General features: G+C 41.7%; 1 protein-coding gene across 2 annotated transcripts in view; it reads left to right on the plus strand.

Annotated features, from left to right (window-relative positions):
* LOC119652286 overlaps positions 1-17,440 on the plus strand; it is a 315,864-nt gene that overhangs the window by 98,229 nt on the left and 200,195 nt on the right. For both annotated transcript variants that reach the window (XM_038056281.1, XM_038056282.1), the window contains exon 3: positions 5,146-5,284. In XM_038056281.1, the coding sequence (XP_037912209.1) occupies positions 5,146-5,284 (139 nt within the window). The remainder of the gene's footprint in view (positions 1-5,145; positions 5,285-17,440) is intronic.

The raw sequence follows: 17,440 nt of genomic DNA on the forward strand, positions 1-17,440 counted from the left end.
TTGACATTTGTTTAAAATATTAACTGCTTATTCTCCCTCAATATCTCACGTAATTAAATTTGGGTGTGAAATTTGTGTGCAATTATCCTCCCAGCTTGAACATGCTTTAGAAGCCGCGGTCCCCGTTATTAAGACAATCGAAGATCACCGCCTTCACTGCGTTCGGAACATTTCATACTCCTATAGAGTCCCAACATGGTGAATGGTGGTTTATCTGTTGGATAATGTTTGGCATGCCCGGAAGCGAACAATCAGATAAACAGCAGATAAACACTGTTTCAAAAGACCAGAGTTGGTTGAAGTTTACAAAGACGCAGCTACTCCAAAAATCTAAAGCGTTGGCGAAATTGACCACATAGGTCCAATTACAAATACTATAGGTCCACTCAAGTGACTCATCAACACACGCTGAAACCTGAAATATGAAGCTAAAATGGGGAGACAAAAAAAAATACCGGGCCGAGCTGTCGCGTGGAACTCGATACCCAAGTACTGCGATCGAGAGGAAAAATTAATGACGTGTTGCACTATCAATGAGCGCTCTTTAGGAAGCATAGCATAGCATAGAGTTTGGGAAGGGAAGCTAGGATTGGCGCTAGTGATGGGTGTATTTTGAAAATTGGGACGAGGGGTAGTTGCCGGTGTAGAAAATCATTCTACCATCGGAATTGAAAAGGAGGTTTCGGGTCTGGAGAGATAAGAGGATTTGAGGGACCAGATGAGTTCGTAGAAGATTCTCTTCGACGTCGTATTGTCAGAACCGGACTGCGAGTCGGATTCGCAGTCTCTAGACAGTGTCACCTCGAACGCCGTATCTCCGTCGTTGTCAGGCCCATTCGACTGAAGTTCAGCGGTCGGCCTGTCGTTCGCCTTGTGACACTTTTTCCGGGTCACTTTGATGAACACGTCTGCTTGCGGCGCGCTCATTCTGCTCTGATTTTCACAGATCACATCGTCATAAAAAGGTCTTCTTTTGTTCGCACTAGAAATCGTTTGCAGTCGCCCTAAACTGTCACTGGTTTGAAAAATCTTCCACTGTGAAAACACGTCAGACTTCGTCAAGAGCTAGACACAGATGTTGATTTGAGACCCGGGATATCTCAATGGCTCAGTTGTGGGCAAGTCACTGCCACTCACAGTGAAAGCGCTTGTTTCATGGGGATCGGTCGTCAAAAATTCGATTTTATTTAGATTCAATCTGAAACCGCGTTGGATGGGGCAATCATTCCATGTTTGGACAAGTTGGTTGAGATCCTTTCTAAGGTTTTGTGTAAAGCAAAGCCTTATTAAAATCGGTATACGTCCATCTGTTTGTCTGTCTGTCTGTAACACGCATTTATCTCAGAAACCGATATATCGATTGACACCCAATATGCCGGGAAGGTGAATGCCTACGGATATAGCAAGTTACATCATTCTATTCATTCTATTCTATTCATTCTATGTGGAACTCCATGCCAAAGGGGGGTGTAACGTTTTTTTCATCGAATGTAGTTATGTGGGGTATTAAATAAAAGGTCTCGATAAGTACTTTTCAATGCTGCTGCGGCTCGGACATTTAATGTACAAGGAAGAGGGCGGAGGTTGAAATTGATCATTTCTTTCAGGGACTCATTCTCAGAACCAACCCAACCGGAAAATCTGAAAAAATTGCAAGGCTGCCACTACAGTGTCTAGGCTCCGAAATACTTCGCATACCGGTATCTGTTGAAGTTAAGTTAATAATAGTGTACTGCTATAATTTGTTTAAATGGCTAGAAAATCCCCCTTAAGTTTATCCTATTATTCAATCATGAAACTTTGCAGTATTGGCTATAATCCCACCAAGTTTGGTGGAAATTGCACTCTTACAAACAAAATTACGATAGCTCAAAGTTGCTGCTTTAGTGTAAAGTCCAAGACTTTGAATGTCAGTGGCATGCGAAAGTGACTATTCTGAAGTACGTATGTATGCATATACATTACGTAATAATGAAATGGAATAAACGTCCACTCCAATGTTTTCACACAAAACTTCTTACCTCACTTTGACTTGTTGATATTAGACGCAAGGAAAACATCATCTCCATAAAGCAGTCTATAGGGCGCGGGACGTTGGGTGTATCGTGTGACAGTCTCTATAACCAGAACAAAGAGGAGCGGTGAGAGGGCGCTTTCATAATTAACACCAACAGAGACACGAAGCTGTTTTGATGCAATCGCCACACTTCGGTGTTGTCGTTGAGCATACCAGATAAGTTCATATGGTATCCGGTCAAACGCTTTCCCCAGATCCAGCAATGCAATTTAAAGAGGGCGATGCTTCTTACGGTGTTTCTCCATGAGTAACGCTGAGCGTATATTGCATCAGTAGTTCCGCAATTCTTGACACACCTGGCTTAATTCGCGGTTATTTGAACGATTGGGCGAATACGGTTGTTGTATGTAAGGGTCAGCAACTGGATCGAAAGGTAATTTAAACATTCTGCTGGAATGAAAGGTATTCATTTTCCATATTGGAATTGTGGTATTCTCTCGCCAGATGGTGTTCTAGCTTCCTTAATAACCCGATTGAAGAATTTACTTACAGTTCTTCGCTTTCCAGAGCTCCGATACAATGTCGTCAGGTCAAATGGAATTGCTTCGTATGTCGGACATGCTTGCGGAAGTGGAGGATAAACAAACTCTTCCGTTGAAATCTGCTCGCAATATTCTCGCCATCTATCCATCGCGGCTCGTCGATCAGTGAGCAAAGTACCGTTTTTGTCATTAACGCAACAGAAGTGTTCGATATCCTTTACGCACTCGTGTCGGCTTTTGGCAAGTCGATACAGATCTCTCTCTCTCTATCCTGAGTGTCCAGTTTATTGTAGACATCTTTGTAACAGAGCGCGCGGGCAACAGCGATCGCATTCTTCTCGTCCCGGTTGGCATTCTTGTAAATTTGCCAATTGGTGACCGCTTTATTGTCCAGAAACTTGTAGTAAACGCATATATTTTCACGGATCTTAATTTCAATATCGTTATTTCAAAGCCAAGTGTCTCGGTTGATGAAAACGTTTACCCGGCTTAATGACTCCGAGGGTTGCATAGGCCGCCTTGTGGATGGTAATCGCGCAAGTGAGATCATTTCTTCTTTCTTCTCACGAAATTGCCATATTTAATGCGGGGTGGGCTAGTGCGTTCTTCAGGCTGCTTTATCGGTGGCTTGATTCGTAAGACGGCAATCAACGGTTGAGGTGAGATGGTCTCATAGGGAACGACTTTGTAGTCAATGACGGTGGTAAAATGTTGCCTTCTTTTGAAAATATAGTCTCTTTGCGTTTTACTATTCCCACTATAAAATGTACGAAGATAAGCCAATCGTTTGATAAATTTTGCATTCATAAGTGCAAGGTCATGGATGTCCGCCAAATCGACTATATGCTCGCCACCATCATTGCATGCTCCAAACTCTTTTCTCCCATGGCGCCGGTTGCGGTCTTCACGCTCATGATCATTAAGGTCGTCTGCAATGATGATATCAGGGACGTTACAGATCTTTGCATTGAGAAGTTACCATAAAGCATTTCTCTCGGCATCAGGTCGACCTTATTAGAATCGAGTCGATATCTGTCTGTCCGTCTGTCTGTCTGTCTGTCTGTCCGTCTGTCTGTCTGCCACAGTCGATTTATTCGGAAACGGCTGGATCGATTGTCACGAAAATGGTAGGAGTATGCCATCTGCCGTTCCCTTTACATGCAGCGGCTGGCGCCATTTTGTGTTAAGTTTAAGGGGGGGGGGTTCCCCATACATGTGAAAGGAGGCTGCAAAATTTTTTTTCACAAAATGTAGCCATGGGGGGTCTCAAATGAAAGGTCTCAATTATTACTTTTCGAAACTGGTTCAATATTTGATATTGGGAGAAACATAGGGGAGTGAGGGCTTAAAATATGACCATCAAAAAGTGCAACAGGTCTCGTTCTCAGAACCTATCCAACCGAAAAATCTGAAAAAAATCACAGCAGTGCATCTCTACGAAATCTAGGCCTCAAAATATATCCGGTTCCGATATCTGCAGAAATAAAGTTAATAATTGTATAGTTCCACATTTTAGAAATTTATTTCATCCCAGAAGGGCAAAATTTGGCATGCGTGTAATGAAGAACATAATTCATAATTCAGATAGATATAGAAGTAAATCGGAAATATGTATTGAAATACAGTATTCGGAAATAGGCAGTTTGTTTGTTTAGGGTGTGCGTAACATCGACGGCTGTAATATGTACGTATGTCTCGTAGTTTGGAAAAATATGAAGCAGTATGTTGGATTTGTAGCTATATATGGATAGAAAAATGTGCATTGAAATTTCTTAGATAAGATGAACACAAAACCTTTATACCCGAAGCTCGAGCTTCCGGTATTCCGACTTGTTTGAAACTTTTAACTCGGCTAGAATGTGTCGCCATTTCTTAAGTATGTCGATTTCAAATACTTTACTTTAAAGAATGCAGGAAGACAAATCTGCTAATAAATATGAAACAAGTTTTCAGTTTGAGAAACCATCACTGCAGTATGTCCTCCTTAGCTTCCAAAGTTCCATAGAATTAACAAACTAAGTTTAGCTAAGATAGCTGAACTATTGAAACTCTTCCCCAATACCCTTAATAAAAGCGAATTACACCGAGTAATTAATTCAATTGTCTACTTCTCAAAATAAGCTTGAAAACCGCAAATTACTTCGAAGAGTTCCACCCCCCTAGTTTGTAACCGACAAATCACTGCAAATTGTGAAAGTCATCCTGGAACTTTGGAACGTGAGTCTGTGAGACATCACATATCTCGCGTAGGGTTCATGCGTTGCCTAGACCAGTTTAGGAGTTCCTCATCTGTTTGTGTGCACACATCCACATATATGCACATATTTGCATCCAAATGCAACAAAATCTAACTAAATTATCACCACGTCTGATACTATGGAAATCCGTTGAGTGCGATGACTATTTCCGAGATTCCCAAGGAATCTTAGAACGTCTACAGGAAGTAGGGCGCACTTAATGATGTCACGTTTCAGTTCTGATGACAGGCCTTTCAGGGATAAAATCATATTTTTTCTAGCTTTCCCATTCACCCCACTATGTTTTCAATGAGTTAACATTTATTTAAGGACTTTGTATTTATTTCAGCGCCTAATACGACAGTTTGCCGACGTGAATCATTCGTTTTACATTTCAAACGATGCAATAAGTCTGGATGGGCTTTTGGATTCCATTAGTAGCGGAAGCTTCTCTAGTTTACCATCACCCACAGCAGCCTCATATTACAGTAAGTTTACTATAAATATATCTTGTTGTAGAGTTGCAGGATTTTTCCCTAGGGTTACCGATTTTGGCAATTTCATTTATTTCGGTTCATATTGTGTTCGTTTCGGAAATCAAGAGAGATAGGCGAAATATACAGTCTTGCGTTATTTTGTACGAGTATCATTCTTATCAATGGATAGAACCTCTTCTATATAAAGGATTCCCACCCTAACTGAATCTTAACGAAATCCATTCAAGCACTATTCAGGAAACATGCTCCAATTTCGCAGAATTTCTCCCCACCTGAACGCACAATTCCGCTCAGAGCCGTACTCCTAATCCTCATCTTCTGGCAACACGTCGTAACAAAAGCGTAACAGTTTCCGTTTTCTCTTTTACTTACCATTTAAGACATCTTAGACTGTGTTTCCTTCCGCCTTTCCGAACGAGACATTGCAGCACTAAGTCATAGCGTTTCCTCGTGTTTGCGTTAGATGGAACTTTGTCTCGAATGTCTCGAAAGGATACACAGTAAAGCCTGAAAGCAATAGAAAATCAATTTTCCGGTTGACATAATGTGGAAGGAAGACTTGAAGGAAATTAGAATTCTACCGTCTAGTGAAGCAACAATACGCGGAATGCCATTCTCAAGTATTACGCCTGTCGATGTCGATGTATCGATAGAGTGATCGGAATGCTAATTATTTCGAGCTTATTCATCTTAATCGAAGAAATGTGATTGATTGTGATTGATAATAATGTAGCCCGGCTTCCGCCGGACTGGAAATGGGATATTAAATACTGGAGCCGTATGCCAGTGATTTATTTGGTAAGCTTTTGCTTCTTATTTGGAAGTCGATGGAGCCAAGTAACTTCCATGTGATTTTTGACGTTCAGAGGTGTCTACGATTGATTATTGAATTAAATGTGAACACATGTAAGGTAGGACTGCAGGCGTATGTACCTAGTTGGATCCGCACTTATGTTAAACAATCAAATCTATTTATATGAAAACGGAAAGCAACATTTCAAATATTGTTTAGTTTGGTTAAATTTCAGTTTGTATGCCGACTAGGCTTCCCAAAGGACTTCGATAAAGCAAGCACCACTTAGCTATCTAATTCAACAAGTTGGGCTGAGTTCTTCGCACTTATCTCCTTAATATTATTAATGAAAATTTATTCGACAATTCCCAGGAAATCTTAAAAACTGAGAAAATCTTGAACAAGAAAGACAAATTACAAAGTTGAAGTAGGAACTCATTTTAAATGTCAGACTTGAATCGCCAATACTATATTTATGGTTGCCATTAGTCACTAACTGGAACATAGCGCTTCAATCACAACACCATGCCATCGTTGTCAATTCGCCAAAATATGTTTTAGCTCTTTTTACATCTTCTTGAGAAGACCGCTCCCCACCTCCTTCTCTACATGTCGGCCACTCTAGGATAGTGAATAGTTCACCAACATAATTGCGATATCCTGACATTATCGTTACTGCTAGGGTATTTGCGGAACTATCTAAATACCACAATTGCGTAACTTAAACAAACCTGATTCTATCAAGTGTCTATTGTTTTTATGAATACAAAAATTCCCTTCTTGAACAACAATACAAACATTTCAACAAATTGGACCAAGACCAAAAATCTTTAATTAATTCAAACAAATTATTGAGGAGTATTTTTAACTGACTCCGTCTGGCTCTAGCCTCGTTAGCCTGGTTCCTATGCCGGCCTCGTGGCTGTCATCCTGCTACCGACAGGTAGACGAGCTGCTCAGGCGGATGAGTTTCAAGTCGTGGAAGTTTTGTTGCGCTACTTTGGTGTGGAGCGCGAGTGAATCTCCGCTAAGGAGCTCCATATTGCAGCACCTCCACCCTGTTCCACCCCCAACTGATACTGGGCTTCAGCGACAAAACCCGACTCCAGACCCGGCAGCTCTAGGGATGCAAATCGAATGTCACGCGCCCTGCACCTCTTTTCCCCGAGACCCCAGCGTCGAGAAAAAAAGGTTTTAGCCTGGACGCAAAGACGTTATTGGGTCTGCCGTCGACTTCAAGTATAAAGAAGTGCTCTCCTCTGTTTTACACTTCATATGGGCCCTTATATGGTGGTTGAAGGGGTGTTTCGGTAAGCATCCACGCGAACCAAGACGTGTGTGCCGACGTCCGGGTCCTTAGGGGCGTTAGCCTTCTTCGAATAATGATGGGATAGCTAGGGTGATTTCAACTTGGCCACGACGTCCCAGAGCAAATGCAAAAGCCTAGTGGTGGAAAGGGCGGACCTGGTATCGAACAGAGGATCGCTAGGGAGTCTAAAATTCTCCCCGTATACTAGCTCGAACGAACTGGCGGCAAACTCTTCACGATGGCCTGTACGTAAGTCAAGTAGAACGAAAGGCTGAACTTACGACCAGTAGGAGTCATCGTGTGCCATTATAGCGATCTTCAGTGTAGTCGTGCGATGGCGTTTGAAGCCTAAAAGTTCGCCTAACTCCGACAAAGGGCCTCGGCGCACGATTTTGCGAAAATGTCGACCAGATGTATTGCCTCAAGCTGCCGGATGAACCTATCAATAATTGTGAGGCAATACTTGAAACCATGCGAGTCTTGCAACGGCCAATGATGTCAATGTGACCTGTTGAAACGCTTGGTAGACCGAGGGAATGAGTTTACTTTTTTCTGTACGTGTTTGGTGAATTCACGCTTCTGACACGCTATGCACTATCTGGCTCAAAAGTCAACATCCTCAATCATTCATGGGCAAAAATATTTGCTAGTGACCAGTCGATTCGTTGTCCGAATGCCGGGGTGCGCGAAATACCTGCTTGCAAAAGTTACCGGAATATATGGCCTAGGTCCCTTTTCAACCGTATCGCAGTATTTCAGAGGTTGAACCGAAAAGTGGAAACTCCCGAAATTTGTATTTGGAATTCTCCCGGCGGCTTTGAAGCACTTCGTCATCCTTCTGTGCCTTGGAGATTTTCCGAAAACTCCACCTTGGCAGAGATTTTGACCTCTGAAATGCATGACAAAGCGTCTGCAACTTCATTGTCTTCGGGGTGCTGGGTGTTCCAAGTAAACTGGTTTTTGAGGTTCAGCTGCCGAAGTTGCTTTGTCAGCTTTGCGCCCAGACAAGTAGGTGTTTAAGATCGCTTGAAGTTGCGCGGCTTTGGCAAGAAACGACGATACAAGTTTAACATGGTTAAAAACCTTCGCGGATCCTTGATTGTTTTAGCTTGTAGAAAGTGTGTGATGACCTATCTGTCTGGATCTGGGCGGATTGCCTCAGGGCCTAGAAACTTCACCTACTGTTGAAGAAATTTGCATTAGTATAAAACCGGCCACAACGAGACGTTGAGGTAGCTAAAGTACTGAGGAGGAGAATAAGTAACTCTCGAAGTATCTGCAAATTATAAAAATATACTGTAGTAGGAGAAGCTGCATAGTTTCATTTTCTTTAGAAGAACTACAAGCATCGGCACGATAGCTATTTTTCAACTAAGTTTCGTTATGTTCTTTTGAAAGGTAGCCGACAATTTTTTTCCGCATGAAAAACTAAGCCTCTTTTGGTAGGGGCGCTCTTTTGCTTGAAACTTGTGCCCTTTGCGCAGGAAGAAAGTTTTTCCGCTGCTGGACGATAACCGGATCACTGGCACAACCTGTATGGAATTAAATGGGCCGAACCTCCGTTCTTTTTCTAACAGATACCGTTGCAACATGTAAACGGCAACCCACCATCAGATGAAGGCCCCTTTCGAGATCCACTTCGGCACCTCTTTTGTTATGCACATGCTGAAGACAACTCCTAAATCTACTGCTGACCGCCATATGATCTGACCTTGTGGGAATCTCTGTGCTCGAATAGCGTGCGTCGATGACGAGGCGGAGCTGCAGATTATACCTTCTCATCATTTGTTCGAGTATGAAACATCTCCCGAACTTCTTGAGCAATTACGCATCCTTCTGCACTATACCGGGCATCTTCGTTACTGCATAGCACTATACAAAAGTGTCGCTCCTTAATTTGGACCGGAATCCCACAGCCAAGATCTGATCAGAAACCGGTCTCCAAATTAAGAGAGCGCCCCTTACCGCAGCCGTCAGTGATAGTCCTACATTAATTTCTACACAATGTCACCATCTTGCCTCGCTGGTATTCTTGCTTGAGTTTGATTAAGCGAGTATTCCGGACACCTTGATACAGTTGTTGAGGAGCGAGCAAGTTTTGCAAAAACCAATCATTAACCGTTTTAGATAGCCAAAAGTCGTTCCTGGCCCATAAATTTCAATCCTATTTAGTCGCTTTTACGACAAGCAGCTGTTAGTTTATGGGGATTTCCCCTCCTGCGTTGCAAATACACTCTCTATTCATTTTGTCGAAACCTTTCCCAAAATTGACGAATAGCAGTTGGAACAGTAATCCAACCCTCGTATACTGCTCCAAAATGTTACGGAGGGTGTTAATGTGGTCAAAATAGGAGCATCTAGATCGGAAGTCAGCCTTTTCTCTGTCGATAAAAGTTTCGAAGTGTTCTTTGTGACAGTCGGTGGCACGAATTGTTGCACTGAGGACGGGTGCCCTTTCACTTTCTGTCACCCTCAAAGTAAGTATTTCACTTCCTTTGACTTTACATTCAAAACTTCTAATCTCCTCAGTGCAATATTGTTTGTATTGTAATCCCTCGTCAGTTTACTGCAAATGGTTCCGATCCGCCCCTTAACAGAGCAAAACAGTTTGAATTTCCCCTTTATAGGATTTAAAAAAGTAGTGTTACTGCCTGTAGGTACACACAAGGATGGTGTATAGTTCGGTGTGATCCTATGTTGGCAAAAAGTGTAGTTTTAGACATGACAGGATAAGTTAGGATTAATGAATTTCATGGGGAAGACAAAATGTCCTAGGCATTTATAACAGTTGAGTAAAATTGGGTTCAAAAAGCAGAATTTTTTAATCTTACAAAAACGTTTTTTTTTTAAGTTAAGTTAAGTTTTTTTAAGTTTGTGTAAAACAAAACTCAATTAAAATTGGTTTACTCTCTGTCTATCAGTTTGCTTGCCTGCCTGTCTGTCGCACGCACTTTTCTCCAAAACTGCTACACTGATTCAAACGCAATTTCGTGGACATATGAGAACTATGAAATGTCATGCATGCGGTGAGTGACAGAAATTTACGTGTAGTTGAATTTAAAGGGGGTCTCCTCACACATGCAAAGAGGTATTTAAGAATTTGTTGTATCCATTTTAGGTCAACTTCTTAACATTTGCTAATAATGTTGAACTTCTATTGTGAAGAAAATGTTATTAACTACCTTCGATAGTTAGTGAGGCATAGGGCGTCAACCGCACCAATGCGCCATGCTTGCGGTTACCTGAAATGTGCTCCAACTACCTCAGGATGTCCTGAAACACCTTCATTCCTTCTCTACTGTTCTACGCCAGGTGACCTTCGGACGACCCACTTGTCGGCCATCGTTTGATTGGATTCCACAGCATGATGTGGTCATCAATGCAATTTTCGTCCTTAATGTGTGACCTATCCACTGCTAATTCCACCTTCCGATCATAGTTTCCAGTGACCAAGTTCTTTGTTTGAAATAGTATCAGGCGTAATCCGATGGTACGACGCAGACTAGTATTTATGAACGCTTGGAGCCTTTGAGTAACAGTGGGGTTCACTTTCCATGTGCTACTCCTATACAGTAACACAGAAAGCACACTAGCACATAACAGTCCCAGTGGTGAGATAACTGCATTTCCAAATTTTAGACAAGGTAGCGAAAGCAGATCTAACACTGCTAATGCGTCGGGTAGCATCTAGTTCGGCACTACCTACATTGGTCGACGCGTTCGATGATTCATATAGGAAGAGTACGATGACCCGGCAGATTGACCAGTTTGATTTTGTCAGTGTTTATTTTCACTGCAATTTTTTTTTCCTCTCTTTCCAAATCCAGTGCCATTTGGCCAAGGTCCATAACTCTGTGAGGGAATAAACAGATGTCATCAGCGTAGTCAAAATGTTTGAGGAAAGATGTCATAGTTCATTGAATTCCTCAACATCTCTGAACAACGCAGTGTGTTAAGTATATTGTTATCAATGCAGTACTTTCCAGATCAACATAGCTGTAGCTAGTACGAGTAAAGTTCCTCACGTAAATTTCTGAAGCGTCCATGTTTTTTCTAAAGCGCACAAAAAATTATTTTTTGGAATTGTAATTTTATTTGGGTTCCAAGTAGAGCCGCAAGTTTCATGATTAGAATGGCGTTTCCGTTCTTGATTTCAGATAGAGAGCGGCTGGAATCATGGCAGCAGTGAAGCACCTCTTTTTAAGGTTTTGTTGAAAACAGAACGCACTTTACTGAGAATCGGGCACACCTATTACCATAAAATTTGGTAGGAAGGTTGGAATTGTGAATCCTCATAAATGCGGTGACTTATAGTTTCACGTTACACTCAAAGGTTGGGGGGTTGGTCCCATACACCCACCACGGGGTATCAAACGAAAAGTTAGTACTTTGCAAATCAAATGTTAGTTTTGACACTGGTTAAAAAGGGGGCAGTGCGGGGGTCTGAAAGTAGTCAATTATTTAAAGGAGCCATTTTCAGGAACTACCAAACTGAAAATTCTGAAAAAAGGAGTGGTAGTTCACTTACATAGTAACTAGGCCTCAAAATATTCTTCATTGCGATATCTGCCCAAATAAATTTAGCAAGCAAAATTTACCGCAAACCCCCAATGCACATCCTTATTACAGTAATACAGCTCTCAGTGTGTAACATCATACTGGAAAGTTTGGTAAAAGTAGCATCTTTTCCGTCAAATTACCACTAATTAAGAGATGTGAGCAACACATCGAATTGAATATCGTGTAGATTGAACGTACATACACTATGTCCATCGTGTACTCAAATATTCTTACATAAGAAAACCAACAAAGCCTTTCATACTTGGGGCGTCAAGCTTCAGCTTTCCGACTTCTTTTTATGTGTTCCTGTTGGGCGTTGTTTGCTTAAATGTTACTTAGAAAATTATAATATTCATAAATTTCCTTTATTTTAATAGTCTGTCAAAAAAAAACCTCAAAAAGCATTAGGAAAACGACCTCCACATTAAACGACTCCTTTGCGGGGTTTGTAGTATATACTAGCGAGGCTGGTGCTTTGTTGCCTCCCATCCTGTTATAAATCATGACAAGCTTTTCCTTCATCATAGAAGATGTTACTTGTACTCTAAAGATCTTTTGAAGTAATCCTGCTTTCGAGACCGGGAAATATGATTCGTGCAATCCTGTATACGTTTCTCCACGAATATCTGTTCCCTGTTGTCAGAAGGAATCGCTCCCGCAAAAACAATTTTACTTCTGGGTTTATCCAGGGACATAACCGTGGAACTATGTTGCTTTCCAACAGGTCCGGTCGCCAACTGGTGGACGGCTTAGGCCTGAATTTTCCCGGGCGGTTTTTTTCTGCTTATATGTCGTGTTTTTTTAATCTAAATAAAAGAGCAAATACCACCTTGTAGTCACTTTGGTTAGGGAGCATCTGATGAGTGGCCTCTGCTTTAGATGTTTATTATATTTTGATCGCCCCTTAATTTCAAAAGCCAAAATAACTTTGTCTTCACACGTACTTTTCTCAGAAACGGTTATACCTATTGATGTGGAATTTGCTAGACCGGTTGGATATGTAAACTTTCAAACATACAGTGAATGGCACTGTATTATAGCGCAAGGGAGGGGAAAAATGTTTTTACCAAATATAATCTTGAAGTGCATCAGTTTTGATATAGGTTGAAATGGAGGGGATTGTGAAGGTTAGAAACTATTCTATTATTTCAAGAAGAAACTAGCCAGCCAAAAAATCTGAAAATAAATGCGGATGGTGTCTGCACACGTAATCTAGGCGTCTTCTATCTGGATATTAATATGGATATTAATGTATTTTCGAAATTTATTATAAATCCTCCGCAGTTTATTCTATAAAAATTTGCAATAATATATGTCTGAGGCATGATTCTGGAAAGTTTGGTGGAAATCATACTATTATTAATCAACTTATAATCCTTAGATCAAAGTTGTCTCTTCCGAGTGAAATTACTGCACGATAGGACAGAAAATGTCAGTACCACGTCGAAGTAAATACTCGGACATATTTAATGCACATACACTATGAGCTATGTACAAATGGAGAAATAGTATGCCAAACCATTGTTACATAGAAACTTCACAAAACTTTGTATGTCTAAAGCCTCGAGCTCCCGGTTTCTGATTTGGTGGAAGAACCAAACAATGTCCGTAGATCACTCATCAGGCGTTATCATACTTTTGCCCTAGTAAAACCTGACCATGACACGCTCCTTTTTTTTAGTCCGCAAAGATAACGTGAATACAAATTAAAACCATAACGACGTCGGCAGATTTGAACCTAAGCATCACCTCAATCAACAAAGAAGTACACAATAAAATTATATAAAATACCAGTCGAGAAAAGATAACGAGATTACGTCAATGGCAAATATTCAAGGATATCCTTGGCATACGAGTACAATTCATGCCCAATTTGAATACAAACATCCCAATAACAAATAGAGGGAAACATGATGTTTTTTCTCGAAACTGACATGTTACAACCTAATTTATCTAGCATATCACACGGGAAACATTACACATCGAAACGTCAGGACTGCCTGCAAAAAGGCCTCAAACCTTTCCGCTTTCCATGTATGTATGGATTTCCTTCCCATCCGAATACACATCTTTCCACCAAAATTGTCATTAATCATCACGCATTAAATACAATCCGCAAAAAAATGTTTGCAGTTGCTTTACACGCATGTCCTTGTGCCTATTATATTCGTGTTCCCTTTTCCATGAAATATTGCAATGGGTTTTAGATAAAAAAATATTTTTTCCATTCCATTTACGAGTAAACTGTTTGCAAAAGTGATGCGGTGGCAACGGAACACCATAAATTGAGGGCTCGCTCGTTGGGCCCTTTCAAAAGACGGGATCTTATTAAAGCTCGCCTCCATAGTATGTAATGAATTCATAACGAGTTGGGCCGCAAAGGAAGGAAATTTCATTGGATTTTAATGGGCTGAGCAGGGACGCGGGAAGTTGTTTTAATTGGTAAATGCAAATTTCTGATTTTAATAGAGGATTTTAATAAATGCAGTGTAAAAACAGGAGGTGGTGGAAATACAGCCACCTTATTGCCAATTCAGTTTTAAAATTGCTCCTGTGGCTCAACTCATTACCAGCAAAGAGGCAGCACATTTAATAATGATGAAAGTTTAATGATGGCTATCGATTGAGCACGCATAGATGATGGATACCATTAATCAAATACCTGATGTCTACATGATTGCTCATAATTGGGGCTGCATCCTGAGCTATCTAATTAGTGGTTAGATTACTTAGTTACAAACAACTGTGGCTGGACCTGTTTCTGCATCCATTCCTGATATTAATATTTAGCCGGTGTATAAAACGGAAGGTACCTTTCACTATCGCATTTCAACCATCTATTATTCCTATTTACGTGGAGGTAGCAATTTTCCGTACATTTACGCAAAAAGATACCACCCATGAAAATTTCCAAAACTACTGTGTACAGGTCAGCAACTATGTCTCTGGTCACGCTCTTTGGAGTATAGGCCTTCCATACAGTCTTTGTTGTTGTAATTGTTGCTTTTCTGCATTTTTACTTGCAGTGACACTTAATTCTGTGCAGGTGATAAGTCCCCAGCAATGATAAAAGCACAGAGATGAACTCAAACATCCATGCGCATTGGGTTTTGAAACCGTGGCAATGACATCGAAAGGCTGGCGTTATACCCTCTCAATTATCGCGGATTCAGGTCAGCAAGGTATTCCAAAAATTGCACAGGTAGACTAACGCAACAAATTTTTTTCCCTTTTAATAATAATCGTTGGCGTAACAATCCATATTGGATCAGGGCCTTGAAGTTTGTTAGACTACTTCATTCAAGACCGTAACGGTACACTTCAGAATAGCCTGTAGAAGGCAATGTGGTCAGCATTGCGCTCGCCCGAGATTATTACCCTGATTTGACTCAGGTACTTATTCACAGCTGAGTCGACTGGTATCCGACGTCAAATCACGATGCAAATTGCACTGCCACCAGCGAGATTTGAACCGCGACTTTCCGTATTACAGCCTAGTGCTCTAACCACTGAGCTATCCGGACAACCCTTTTGCTGCGGTTTAACCCACAGATTCTCCAGATGATCAGGTAGGTATCAGTAGCCGTTCTGAGAAGGCTAAATAATATTGTGTTACGCCTTTTGATGTCACAAACTCCTAAGACTACTCTGTTAAGAGCAAGGAGGTAAGAGTCGGGCCGGCTCACGAAGGAGAACAGCTCTCCCACCCTGTAAGTAGAGACTTCAAAAAATTGTTTACCTACTTCCCGTAGGCTCACCAAGGAAGTCAGTCCCTCTTCTTCGCAGCTTCGCCAATGCGAATGGTAGGGTATACCGAATCTGGCGGCATAGTGCCCTATGGGCCAGCCGGAATCTTATGTGCATTTATACGCGTCTGGGACAAGAGCTCCTGCGGGACTTTTTATAGGCGGTGCAAATACTCCTTGTCTTGGTGCAGGTGGCGAACCTCTGCTATTTGGAGTCATCCGCTGTTAAGTAGTGCGTGTAGATTCCGCTCCTGACAGACGCCAGCGGAACACAGACTGCGTCCACGGAGACACTGCCAAGGGCAGAGCCCTGCCTGATCAGTCCGTCAACTCGCCATTCCCTTCTATGGTACTATAACCGGGAACCTAGATGAGGGTGACTTTGAGCGTGCCGCCCATACTTTTCAGCGCTTCACTGAGCACAAAGTCGTAATGGCGGCTTGGTTGTCGGTCAGAATGACTTGGATCATGCTCCAACTGTCGACAGGCTTCCGGTATCGCTAGAACCTTTGGCTTTAATGCACTGGAGATTATTCACTTAGTTAGATACGGGTACTCTTGCCTTTGTAGTGAATAGCTTAAGCTCCGTTTTGGTTTGATTTATGCAAAGTTCACATCTGGCAGCTCATAGGTACACTTTTTCCCACGCTCCTTTCACGATTTCATTCATACCCGAGGGAAACATTGCTGACAAAAATTTCACCAAGTCGTTGGCATATGCCACTCTGCTTCTGTCCAATTTGTGTAGTATTTCATCCATCACTGTCAACCAGTGCACCGAAGAGATGGTGCCACTCTGTGACGCTCGCTATAGGAGGCAATGTGGCCAGCATTGCGCTCGCCCGAGATTATTACCCTGATTTGACTCAGGCTCTCATTCATAGCTAAATCGACTAAGTCCGACATTAAATCACGATACAAATCCCACTGCCATCAGTGAGATTTGGGCCGCGACCTTCCGTATGATAGTCTTGTGCTCTAACCACTGAGTTATTCCCTGTATTATTTATCTTTAAATAATTATTCTGTTAGTACCACTCATTAAGCACTGCTTAATGAATAATTCCCTCCCATGAGTTCAATGTATGAGACTTATTTACATGCCGTTTTGGTTCCAGGCTATCTGCTGTTACTGAATGCCCCTTTTAAATAATGTGCATGGTCACTACTGATCCTACCAGGTTGGTTCCTTGTCTTTCACCGTATTCCACTTCATTAACGTGTTCTGAAATCTTATGGTGATTAACCGTTTGATATGCCGCAGTCGTTACAATTTATTCTATATATGCCCCTTTTTAAGGTTTTGTGTAAACACAAAACCTTATTGAAATCGGTTTACTGTCTGTCTGTCTGTCCGTCCGTCTGTCTTTTTTTTTTTTTTTTTTTTTTTGTGGAGGTGGAAATCTTCAAAAGACTCTGGCCTGGGCACGCCAGAGTGTGGGATTTTTACCCACTAAAACCACCCCCGACTCCCCCCCCCTACCCCGTGGGACCACCTTTAGGTATTACATCACGGGGCGGAGTTAGCTTACTTTAGCTAGGTCTCCTTCCGTCTACCCGCGGGGTTCGTAGCCGCGTCTTCCTCACTTCTTCTGTTTTTCGCAGTTTTTACTGGATTACAGCGATCATGGAATTGATCGCATCCCAGTCTTCCTGACAGGCTACCATTCTTCGGACAAAATTTTCCGGTGATAGCACTTCACCTAGAGTTTCCTCCAGGTTCCTCCTTTCTTCCACGA

The sequence above is a fragment of the Hermetia illucens genome, chromosome 3 (genome assembly GCF_905115235.1).
Source record: "Hermetia illucens chromosome 3, iHerIll2.2.curated.20191125, whole genome shotgun sequence".
Classification (NCBI taxonomy): domain Eukaryota; kingdom Metazoa; phylum Arthropoda; class Insecta; order Diptera; family Stratiomyidae; genus Hermetia; species Hermetia illucens.